Source organism: Durio zibethinus, chromosome 4, assembly GCF_047325235.1.
Source record: "Durio zibethinus cultivar Kanyao isolate XHJ-2024 chromosome 4, ASM4732523v1, whole genome shotgun sequence".
In the NCBI taxonomy this organism is placed as follows: Eukaryota; Viridiplantae; Streptophyta; class Magnoliopsida; order Malvales; family Malvaceae; genus Durio; species Durio zibethinus.
Genome location: NC_143165.1, coordinates 347,911 through 360,911, shown reverse-complemented (window position 1 = coordinate 360,911; position 13,001 = coordinate 347,911). Strand labels below are relative to the sequence as shown.

General features: G+C 31.2%; 2 protein-coding genes across 13 annotated transcripts; both read left to right on the top strand.

Annotated features, from left to right (window-relative positions):
- The first annotated feature begins 5,501 nt into the window (after positions 1-5,501).
- LOC111289092 (acid phosphatase 1-like) lies at positions 5,502-7,905 on the top strand. Of its 2 annotated transcripts, none has more exons than XM_089758925.1 (4): positions 5,502-5,805; positions 6,240-6,625; positions 6,736-6,948; positions 7,622-7,905. In XM_089758925.1, exons 1-4 carry the CDS (start codon positions 5,803-5,805, stop codon positions 7,797-7,799), a joined length of 780 nt encoding a protein of 259 aa, XP_089615051.1. In that variant the 5' UTR covers positions 5,502-5,802; the 3' UTR covers positions 7,800-7,905. The 2 variants fall into 2 exon arrangements, with proteins under 2 accessions (XP_089615051.1, XP_089615050.1); XM_089758924.1 differs by having other exon boundaries at positions 5,503-5,805; positions 6,234-6,625.
- A 458-nt stretch (positions 7,906-8,363) lies between these two features.
- On the top strand, positions 8,364-11,271 carry LOC111289093 (V-type proton ATPase subunit E2-like). Of its 11 annotated transcripts, none has more exons than XM_089758916.1 (7): positions 8,364-8,649; positions 8,784-8,890; positions 8,962-9,312; positions 9,412-9,516; positions 9,778-9,805; positions 10,730-10,820; positions 10,990-11,271. In XM_089758916.1, the coding sequence occupies exons 1-7, from the start codon at positions 8,548-8,550 to the stop codon at positions 11,016-11,018; spliced, it is 813 nt and encodes a 270-aa protein (XP_089615042.1). In that variant the 5' UTR covers positions 8,364-8,547; the 3' UTR covers positions 11,019-11,271. The 11 variants fall into 11 exon arrangements, 9 of the variants coding, with proteins under 9 accessions (XP_089615042.1, XP_022735694.2, XP_089615048.1 ...); XM_022879959.2 differs by having other exon boundaries at positions 8,370-8,649; positions 8,790-8,890; positions 10,990-11,262; XM_089758918.1 differs by having other exon boundaries at positions 8,374-8,649; positions 9,412-9,511; positions 10,990-11,267.
- Positions 11,272-13,001: the final 1,730 nt, after the last annotated feature.

The following is a 13,001-nucleotide window of genomic DNA, read 5'->3' as shown; positions in this document are numbered from 1 at the left end:
ATAGGATCGATGCATGGGACAAATAAATGGCAAAAGGATTGGGGTGTCAATGTCTCACATGTGCCATCAATTATTGATGGCAAATTTTGGATCTAGAAAGCAACTTAACAGGATCTCTTGTGGAACTTTTTTCTTTTTTCTTTTACTGCTGTTTAGTGCGTTGTATAAGGAATTCTTTTGAGTCATTGGCAACACCATTACCATTAGTCATATCGTTGTTTCAGTAGCAACTTTGGGGCAATTTCATGTCCAAATTTGTTAAACAAATGAATATATATATATATATATGTTAATTATATATATTCTACTGCAGCAATCGGGTAATTGTTTTAATGATAATAAAGGGTGAGATTTTAGAATAATATTTATTAACTCTTAAATTCAAGTTTTACAGCCATGTTTGGCTTTTTGATTTGCTGATTGTTGATTATAAGTACTTGTTTATTAATTTCTTTTTCTTGATGGATATGAAAATTTATTTGATTATGATTGTAATTTTTATTATATATAGATGCAATATCATAAGAAATTACGTATTGCATTGTAGGTTGGACTTTGATGGGTAAATTAGATTAGGATTTAATTAGGAACCAACCTCAATATGAACTATATATATCTATACCATAATATAAAAGTTATCCCTCAATTGTAACAGTAAATAGTTATTCAATTGAAATTTCCATTCCGTGACACATGTTATTTAATAATTATCCTTCAATAAATTTTTGTTTTAAATTTTAATAGATCTATTATTATTATTTAAAATAGTTTCCAAAGCTATCAATGGTTAGTTCAAGTCGTAAAATAAAATTTTATTCTTTATTACTTAAGTTCGAATTCGTTGGAAGGCTATAAAAAAAATAACTTTTCATAAATTCAGTAGAGCCTATGTAAATAAACTTATTTAAATCGGTTTAGAGAAGAATGTACTTGGCAGAACACAAAAACCTTTTACCACTAAATAAAAAAAAAAAGTAATCTATAAATTGGTAATAATGCCATCATTTCCAATATCATCACACAAGATTTTTGCAATATAGTCTTGAATCTTCAACATATACTCAAAGATCGAAGTCAGTCTCCCATTCCCGACTGAATAATAACATTGCAAGCAGCCAGCAGGTGGGTTTGGTAGCTGATAATGGGAGATTGACAAATCATCTTAGCTTGATTCCTGGAGGCATGCACCGACTTTAATTTGTAATCTCATCTGAAAGATACAAGTAATACTATATACTATTATTTTACCAATTGGGTTTCGATCGATTTACCATGGATAACTAATAATTGATAAATAAAATCTTCTCTCATCTCATCATCATAACAACAATCCTCCAATAATCCAATAGGGTTGACTTAATAATTCTGACCTTTCCTTAATTACTACTTTAGGTTGATCTTTTTTTTTTTTTTTTTTTCTTTTTATTTTGTTCATTACATTGCAATTATTACTTCTTTTACAAACCTTAATCCAATAAAATTACCGCTTGGACACTTACTTCTCCATCCATTTGGCTAATCGTGCCTCCTGCATGCTCCAAGAAGTTTCAAAATTTTGTGCTCCACCCAATTCCAAACACTAGAAGATTTCAGAAAGTAGCACTCAGATTAAGTGCTGAAGAAATTAAATTAATTAATTTAACATGCCATTTATTTTAATCTGGGTCAAAACGGCTAAAGCCTCAAACAATTTGTTTTTGTTTATCTCTTAGGTTAAATTAACATGTGGCTCAACTTCAAGAGGAATATAAATATAAATTAATCAAGGAATATTGTTGACATATGATTTAATAGGAATAAAAAAAAAAGAAAAGAAAAGAAAACAGAAAAGACTAACTAGCTAACCTCTAATTGGATGGACTTGAAACCAACAGAGGCAAGGAGAATTGACAATAGTGGTTCGAAAGAGAAGAATCATGGATATAGGCGTTTGTAGTGGGGTTGGATCGGATTGATCTTTGGAAATCTTTAGATAAGGAATCGAGTCATGAATTTAGAAAGAGGCCATAAATCTTACATTTTCTTGAGAATTAAAGTACAATTTAAAATATAAATGTTCTGAAATATTTTTTTTGAAATAAAATTGTAAAATTTAATGGGTTGAAGTAAAAATATTATACTAATTAGTATGGATTGTGACACTTATCATGTTTAATTTTTAAAAGGTTATTAAAATATTAATATTTTTAAAGAGGATCTTTTTATAATAATTGATTTTAATAAATTTAAGGGTGAAATTAATTTTTTTTCCTTTAGAATTGTCTTTTTCATTTTTTAAATTTATTAAAATAAATTCTTAAAAAAATGAAAAACTTTTTAATTTTAAACAAATATAAGATGATCACTTCTCATATTTGCAATATATATTTTAAAATTAAAAATTTTATTTTTATTCATTAAATAATATTTTGAACGGATCAAATTGAATTAAAATTTTAAAATCTTATTAAAATCTCCGATCTATCCGGTTCACCACAGATCTAATCATGAACTACTTGAGTTGCAGTAGTAATTAATTGTGGTGGGAAAAATGAGATGTTGCAATGAAGTTAATGATATATATATTACATAAAAAGTAATGTCATAGTGGTACGGGTAGGTAATGGTATTAATATTGGTTTTGGGAATAGTGGATGATCTTACTTTCAAATCTATAACGATTATTAGTTCTATAAATTCATTTTAAAGTTGAATTGAATCAACTATTAGTTTGCAACCTTGAAAACACATTACATAGAAAGAGAGATTGTATATCCCACATCATCTTTAAATCCTCCGAGCTACTGGCGTTAAGTAATTAATGATGTATATTCTATCATCTCTTGAATCACACCTTTTTATTTATTTATAAAGTTACAAATACAAGTGATAATTAAAAATAAAAGCAACTATTACCATCCTGCATATAAAATCAATAAAATAAACCTAATAAACAAATCAATTCACAAAGTCATTTATGGTGAAACTTAAACATGATGTCCAAAGGTATTGAGCCTCCTCTTTGCCTTTGCCATTGAGAGGATACCTCATTGGTCTCTTGAATCGCACTGAAACTAAAGTAGCTTGGCATTGACTTGATAAGAAGCATCCAACTTCACTGACTAGCACCTTATTATTGTAATTAACTAACTATATATATATATTGTATGAATAATAATTCCTAACATTTATACACCGAATATGGATTGGTCAGCACATTGTTGACTTACGTAGATTAATAAGGAATTACCTAATAGTGAATGAAAGACTTTTTTTTTTTTAAATGAAGTAATAAATACAAGAAAAGTTATAATTATATTATAATCAACCAACAAATTATATCATAATTAAATAACCAAATCTATATACGCATGCATATGGTGATCACAATGCTAAATGGAAAAAATGAAATTGGGGATTGTATAATGCACAGACGAACACTACAGTACGGCATCGTGAGACAGAGATGGTTATGCCTCCACTTTATCCCAATGAATGGGCTCTGACTCCAACCCCACTTTTGGGTTAAACCTTGGCTTCCCCGCATTGCAGACCCTGGCGGTTGGTTTTGCTGATCGATTTGATTATTATCTATTTTCACTGGGTAACTCCTCTTCTGGGCTACATCACAACCCTTTAATTTTGTGCTCTCTGACGACACCCGCACCTATACGGCTTAGAGCCTGATTTAGGGTTCTATCTGCCCTCATAATCTATTCTCTAGCTCTCCCCTTTATATACCTTCCTAATTATGCTTGTTGGTTGTTCATTCTTTGCTTTTGCTTCATTAGATAGCATTGCAAGTCTTAGCATTTTTTCATTTTTACAAGGGAATGTCATGTTAAAATGCTTTTCTCTCTAATTCGAGAAAAAAAGTTTTCTACTTGCTGCTAGCTCCGCTACCCGAGTCTCCCTTATTTTAGGTGTGCCATCCTTCCTTTCTCAAACCAATGTTTGCAAGGTGATTCATTTGCATCTTTTTTCTTGGGTGATTGTGATTCATTTGCATTTTTCTCTCAAATCTCAACTTATTCAGTTTTTATTGGTAATTGTTAAAGGATACTAATTACAGATAGACAACCATGATACTAGACCGACTCCATTTTTTTTTTTTTTCATTTTCAAGTGTTTCATATTACTTATTGTTCTGGAATTATCCCTTATTTGCTTGACAAACTGTCAGGATACACCTAATGTAATAAAATTTACATTAGTTAAGTTTTGGATTTGTATAAGATTATATTTAATGTATTATTAGTATATAAATTTTATATGTTAACTGTTAATAAATTAAATAATATTATTTTATTAATGAATAAATATAAATTTTTAAAATAAATATACAAATAATTAATATATTTTTTAAAAATGTATTTATTAATAAAGTGATATAATCTAATTCATCTTATTAATAAATTATTTAATTTACTGATAATATATATAAGTTATATATTGACACTAATATAAACCAAAACCTATATATATTGTGATTTTACATTTAAACTGAGTTACTTATTTGCAATTAATTTTAGGTTAGACAGCACGTGTTGAAAATTTAGCCTAAAGTCAATTATCTCATCTCACCTATCACTTGTTCCTTCGCTTTAAATTGCACCTCTCAACACTTCATTCATTTGGGACAATAAATTAAGTGATCATATGTAGATCCTCTTGAAAAAAAGAGTCCAATACCTATAGTCAATCATTAAACTTTGATCCATCCAATGAATTTGTGGACGTAACTGATGGGTTAAAGAATCCAACTATAAATTGAGAGACGTTTGGTACAAGCTATAGCAGCTCAAACGGTACTCCACTCAAATTATCTCAGACAGTCTACATATTCATTCTCTCATTTCAAATCTGGTATATGATTTGTTGTTCTTTTGTTGGAGATTATATATATTAATTTCTTGCTGTTTCGGATCTCTTTCAAGGCAGCAGCCTCCATCTTCTATTATCTTTTTGACCTCTTCCTTTATTCCAAGAGTATTTGTGTTCTTAGTCTTAGAAATTAGAATAAGTACTTCTTCATAATACAGTTCTTATGGTTTGATTGGCGTCCTCCTCATCCTTTACACAGAGGCTAGTTATCAAAAGTTTAATCAATTTTGTGTGCGTTTGATAAGTAAAAAAAATGGCAAGAATATGCACTGAACTTGTAAGGTTGGAAACATATATTGAAGAACTTAGCTAGCTAGGGACCATTTGCTTCAACCGTTGCAAATGAGGTTTGATCGTTGCAAGTAATATGTTGGAATTTAAATCTCATTATTTTGGATTCTTTGTTTAGTTAATTAGAAGAGATATCATGTGGGAGACTAATATTTAAATCAGAAACAATCATTAACCGATTATTAATTAGTGATCAGACACGGTCTTAATTTCCGTAATACTAATATTACCGTTTCCTTCCCCAGCCACTCACTGAAGCTTGATTCTTCAACCTTGCTTCTTGAAATAGGCCAAAATAGTAGAGCAGGAGTCAACCAAGAATACTTTTATATAATTCGGTGCAACTCACGTGGCAGACAAGGTCTTGCTAGTCAGAGCAAAAAGATATATTATCCTCACTGCCTGCCATTTTTTTTCTGCTAGCTACCTCAAATTTCCACAAGAAAATTATATCTATGCGGATTCTATGGTCGTAAAATTAATTTCTCCTACTGCTTGCGTTATCCACTGCCATCACTATTGATGACTGTCGAGTGGTCATCGTGCCTTTTTCATGCTCTTTATAGACTATATAAACCAGCCAAACCAAACCACATCGCTTAGCGCCATCGTTTGTCTGGCAATTCATGTGCTTGCAATACCCTCATCATGGTGATTGCCATCTTTATCAAATCTCTCCTAATGATATGTTTGTTTTCTATTTCAGTTAATGACTTAATGGGTTTTTTGAAGGAAAAGGGATTCGAATCCTACCAGAGACACATGTACTCATGATGCCAAATGCTTGAAAGCAGCGATTTTTTTTTCTTTCTATATCTTAGATAAAAACTGTCATTCTATTCATTTTACACAAGCACTTATATAAGTTCGAAATGATTTACTATTTAATTAGCGGGTTGACATCTTTACTTTCCTCCATCATCTCTCTTAATTTGCCTGTAACACAAGAACAAATATAATTAGACATATGCTATAAACATAGTATTTATACATATATTTATTTATATAAGTTTTCTTCTTTAACTAATTCTTGTTCCAATAATAACTGAGATATTTTGCATTTGGGTTTTATTTCCTAGGGACAGAATATGATTATAGTAATGGTGAATTGGGTGCGAGAGACATTCATATTTTTCATTTTAGCAATATTTTCCAAGGCAATTGGCACAAATGCTTACTCGAGAAGAAGTGCACCAGCTGACAGTGTCCCTAACGAGTGCTTGAGCTGGAGAATGGCGGTGGAGACCAACAATGTGCGTGGATGGCGCACCGTCCCAACTCATTGCCTTGGCTACATTGAAACTTACATGATTGGCGGGCAATACGAGCAGGACGTTAACTATATCGTGGAACAAATAGAGAGCTACGTTAGGGATCTAGTTGTGGGTGGCGATGGCATGGATGCTTGGATCCTGGATGTTGATGACACCTGCATCTCAAATATCTTTTACTACAAGGGAAAGAAATACGGGTACTAATTTTAATTTGCTACCTCAATTAATTATTATCAAGGTTTAATTTGATCAATAGATCCTTCCTGGCTAATTGAATTTCAACTTAATTTGTGAGCCATATATATAGGTGTGACCCTTATGATCCTTCGGCTTTCAAGGCATGGGCAATGAAGGGAGGGTGTCCAGCGATTCCTGCTGTACTTGGATTGTTTACCAAGCTGATCGACAGCGGATTTAAGGTGTTCCTGCTAACTGGAAGAGACGAGGAGACGCTAGCCCCCTCCACCATTGCTAATTTGCATAACCAAGGATTTGTCGGCTATGAAAGGGTGATTTTTAGGTAAGACGCGTGCATTATTGGTACACCAACTTTTACTTTTCTTCTTTATATGATATGTGGGGTATTAATATCTTGGAAAGGTCAATGTCTCTATGAGGAGAAATTTCCAGGAAGCTGACGCATGGACACAGAAAGCTAACTTGCTTGCTTTGAAACATTAAGAGAAGAAGGTCAATTAGATTCCAAAAATAATTTGGAAATGAATAGTTGCAAACACATATTAATTACTTAACACTACTTCCAGTTAGCATAAATTTCAGATACTATTTATAACATTTGAATCATAAATTACAAAATAGGCTTAGCTAATTAAGTTTTATTAATTTAATGCTGCTTATAGTTGTGGAATTTTGTCATATGTAGTCAACGTTCATGCAAGTCTTTATTTTATTATTATTATTATTGTTATCTTAATTTGGAGTTATCAGACACCCAAATGTTTTAGATAAGGAAAGACACATCGATTCAGGTTCCTCTTCATCCTAAGCTGCCAAACCACGCAACTTGACATACCTGTCCGGTCTTGAAGTGAGAATCATTGTTAGCCAAATTACTATCATGAAGATTGAAGTGATGGGTATATTTGGAGGCTAATCAAATCACTGAGACATTTAAACCAAGTAATAGATTGATTAAAATCGTTTTTAATTTGTTTTTGTTTCTAAATTAACAGGACCCAACCTTTCAAAGGGAAAAGTGCGGTGGTTTTCAAGTCTGAAATTCGAAAGCAATTAATGGAAGAAGGGTACAGGATATGGGGGAATGTTGGCGACCAATGGACTGATTTGCAAGGAGAATGTTTGGGCAACCGAACTTTCAAACTCCCGAATCCAATGTATTGTGTTCCTTAATGAATCCAAAAACAATAGGGAATGCCCCTGCCTCCGCCTCTGCCTCTGCAATAACACTTGACATTGGCCTTCTCACCAGCAATGGGCTTCTTCTTCTTCATGTTTACTCGTTGACCAAAATCTCAACCTACATTTGACGTGTAATCCTTGGTCACAATGAATTAATTAATGTAACAATCATTAACCATTTATAGAAAAAAAAAATAAAGAGAGGAGCAAATCAATGCTCACTTGGTATTTTCAAATAAAAAGAAAAAACTATTCACACCGATTAATTCAATTGATAAGAATTTTGTTATTAATCACGTAGGATTAAGCTCAAAGCAAACTTTCGACCATGTTAAAAAATTGTTTATAAATTTCAAACTAAAGATTACAAGAGTTGATCCATGTTTCATTAAAATATATTTATAAGAATTAAAAAACTAAAATTTTAAAGTGAACATATACGATAATTAATTGGTATATAGAAAAATAATTTTTTTTCATTTTTTAATAAATAAATTAAAATATCATTCAAAATTCGGAATCATTCAAGGTCCAAAACAGAAATAAAGAATTTGGCAGGAAATTTCGCCATAGACAGGGGAGGCAAGCAGTTTTGTTAGCTTCCCAACGTACAGAATTGACTAAATAAAAAGAAAAAGAATCTCATTCTCATTATAACTTGATAAATCCTATTTGATTGATTTGTTATTAATTAAAAAATCCTTAGCAATCAATTAGCAAATTAAAAAAAAAAAGAAGAATGAATGATGGAGATGTGTCAAGGCAAATTCAGCAGATGGTGAGATTCATCCGCCAAGAGGCTGAGGAGAAAGCCAATGAGATTTCTGTCTCTGCTGAAGAGGTTGTAATTGATCTTCTTCTTTGTTTTGATATATATATATATATATATATATATATATTCACACACACACACACACACACTAGTATTTTCCTAGGCATGCATCCAGCTAATAATTATAGACCTGTACATATAAGAATCAGGAATTTAACATTGAAAAGCTGCAAATAGTTGAAGCTGAAAGGAGAAAGATCAGACAAGAGTATGAGCGGAAGGGAAAGCAGGTGGAAATTCGCAAGAAAATGTGAGTATTTTGTTATATATATATATATATAAATAAATATTGATGAAGTAAATATAATTGAGTGCTTGCAGTGAGTACTCAATGCAACTGAACGCGTCGAGAATAAAAGTGCTTCAAGCACAGGATGATTTGGTGAACTCCATAAAGGAAAGTGCGAGAAAGGAGCTGGTGCGTCTCTCAAATGACAAAAGGGGATATGAAAACCTCCTCAAGGCATTGGTTGTTGAGAGTCTGGTGAGGCTGAGGGAGACAGCAGTGTTGCTGAGGTGCAGAGAGGTCGATCGAAAGGTGGTTGAGTCGGTTTTAGAAGAAGCAAAACGAGATTACGCTGACAAAATCAAAGTAGCAACCCCTAAGGTTACCATCGACAATGTCTACCTTCCACCGCCTCCCACCAAGGCTGATTCCCATCAACCTTACTGGTACGTAATATCATTTTCTGCCTTCCTGCCTTAATCGGGAGTAACATGAAAACCTTATTGTTTTGCTTGGTTTATACATGCATGAAATATATGAAATAGCTCGGGCGGAGTTGTGTTGGCTTCAGAAGACGGGAAGATAGTGTTGGAGAATACTTTAGATGCACGCCTGGATGTTGCTTTCAGACAGAAACTACCTCAGGTCAGGTCTATATTTACTACTAACCATACAATCAATAGTCACCACTTATTACCAAGCTTTCAATTTTATCATTCTTCGACTTCAAGCCTATCATTGTTGCCCAAAAAGAAAAAAAGGAAAAAGAATGAAAGGAACACATTACATATATATATATATTGCATTATATAATATACAATCATAGATCAAATTATATATATATTTATATATACGAACTTGTGATGAAATTTTTTGGTTTAATTTGTTATTTATGTTATATATTCATGCAGATTCGAAGGTGTCTGGTGGGACAAGGAGGTGCATGATCAATTTCTCTTGCTGTATATGGATTGCATATTTCAGCTAGCCTTCATGATTTTGAAGACATAGGTTAATAATGTTTAATTTGATCAGAAAGTAGTCCTATCAATCAAAAAAGAATAAATTTGAGAAAGTAGTATATGCTACTTACTTTCTCCATCCCTTTGTCAATTTGAAATATGTTCTCTTCTCTGCTAATAACTTTGGAATAAACTAACTTAATTTGGCTGCTTCTATATAACATGTATTACATATCCGAAAGCACCCTCAGGCCCTTTTTTCTGTTTCTTTCTTATTGAGAGGCCCGTTTCATGGTGGGCTCTGGGATGCTAAGTTTGGACAAATTCAGGATAGGTATTGAAGGAGCCCATAGTCAAGTCAAGGCTGAACATAGCACATTGCGTTAACCACTTACAAAAAACATAAAGACAATCGCCTATTGCAAATTGTCATGTCAAGAAATCAATTTTCAAGTCCTTTTCTATTCTATCCTATCCTATCCTATCCTATCTTATGCGTATGTATATCCAAGGCATTTGTGCTTTCTGATTGGGAAAAAGAATATCTACTTTTGCTAGAATAGCTGATCATGAGATGATTGTGCCCTTGTCGTGTAAATAGAGACCTTGACGTGTAAAATAGAGACTTGGGCTGCTTTGTTACATGAAGGGTCTTAGTGTTAACCAACCAGCAACAACTATTTAAATCAAATGAAGTCCAGATTGAATAGATCTTATCATCAAAATAATATTGTATTAGTTTTAATTTACGATATCATAAATTCTTTTCAATGCTAGGTGAGATTTGTAAACCAAGTACTTGGAATCTTTTCCCTCCCTCCCACGGAAAATAATTGTGACTTTATAGAAAAATTCCACGGAATCTTCAATGTTACTTTCTAATAGTATACATGCAATGCAGGGCCATGTTCCGGGTATGGCCACGGTTGTGAAGCTGATAAGGACTCTTCTACATAGGGATGGTAATATAACACTTTTTGCTGATAGTCAAGGTATCAAACCCTTTAAATTTAACTTAATTGCGATGAAATTAAATTGAATTCCAATCTGAAAGGTTAAACCAGATCGGCCCTTTTGTTACTGTTGACAAGTTATACTATATGTTTATATGTATATAAATTGTTGAATTGCTTCAAATAATTTTGTTATATTTCATTGCAGTTGTGGAATTATGGGGATTTAGGATTTGAACCTGATCCAGAGGGCATTAAGGGTATATATGTTTTGGTATCCAAGATATTAATTGCCATTTCATTTAGGAAAAGAATCAGCAGTTACTTCAAATTGATGCTTTCATCATGTTGTATCATCTATAAAAACCTAACAGGGGCTTGGGTCATTAGAGGCGGTAATTTGTATGTGAGTCAAGTATTAATCATATGTTTGTTATTGTAACACACTAAATGTGAATGTTTTTTGTTACTAAGTAATCCATTTGCAATGGATTTGCAATATCGATTATGTTAGGGGGTCATTTTTTCTAGTCCTTATCATTCACTATTAGACCAACTCAATGCATGAGGGGTTTTCTTTTAAAGCCTGAAAATGTTTGAAATATATATTATTTTATTTTACTAATAAGGTTGTGGCTTGTGAAGTTGGATATTAAGGTTATCTAAAAACTAATAACTAATTGAAAGTGATGTTACGGAACCGTTTACTTTTTAAATTTTGCACAGCTGAATATCATTTGGGATTTCTCTCCTTCAAATGAACTCATAAAGAAATGCATTGGGTTCATTTGAAGTAACAAGTAACTACATTTGAAAGAACAATTCATGTGTGATGTACGAGTTTATGTTGGGTAATATATACTTCACTGACTCAGACACTGGATTAGGTTCATGCTCATGGGTTTTAAAAGTTAAAAGAATAACATTTAGCGATTGAATTAATAAAATAAATATCATACAAAACTTAAAAAGATATAAACGTGATATAAAATTAATAATTTTATACTAATATAAATTGATCTTATCCATATTAATATATCTCTAAAATTTTATTTCTTGTAGAAGTCCACATTTGAGTTTTGACTAGCAAAAGTCAAAATTAATAATTTGGGAAAGAGTTAAATTGCAATTACAGTGCTTGACTAAGATTTAAAAAAGAAAACCTTAGGGGCATGCAAATTAAAAAAGATGATTATCACGTTATAGAAAAACAACTTGGCGAAATTTTGGTGAAGGTCTTAATTTGTTCATATCACAGTCTTAATCTATTCTAATTGCTCACAAGTAAACGTGTAAATCAATAATAAATAAATTAATTAATTATTTTAAATTTTGGTAAATGTCTTAATTTGTTCACATCACTGTCTTAATCTATTATAAATGCTCACAAGCAAACGTGTAAATCAATAATAAATTAATTAATTAATTGTTTAAAAAAAATAATAAACAAATTGTGATTTTTGATTTCAAGACTTAACCAAAATATAAACTTTAAATCACACAAGAAATTAACTGCATTGTTATGTTCATTTACTAATTTATTATGATATTAATTTCATGATTTATTGGTGAAGTATGAAATTTTCAATCTTTTCTTTTTAATTAATATTCTTTTTGTCATTTATTTTTATAATACTTACTTTAATTATTTTTCATTCTATTGACTTTGAAAGTAGAATAAGTTTCATAGAAATGTTTTGAGAAAATCTCCTGCAACACTTTGAATTGTACTGAAAAACCTAGCATCTAAGATGTTCTTTAGTCATTGAAACTAAAAATATATTATTTTTGTGTTGAGCATTGGATTTGTTGTGAAGATGTTGTTTTATAGTATGCATGATGAATTTTCAAGATTTTTTGTGACATTGATGTCTATTTGTTAAAGTAGATTAATAATTACCTCATGTTATCCTTTAGATAATTTTGTAAAGTATACCAATAATTGCTCATGTAATCAATCAATAAAAATATTTAACACTTTATAGGACTTTAGTTGTTTATAAGATTTTAATTACTTATATTTCAATTTAGATACTAAGATTATATTTTGTGAACCTTTATGATGATGCAATTACGGTTAAAAAAATGAACAAAGATCATTTTTTTTTATGTATTCTTGTTTAGATGTAAATGAATACATTAGTCAAAACTTCCACGATAATATGGATAAATTTATTGAATATACTTTTTCTCAACCATTTTTTGTAAGTAATGGGAATA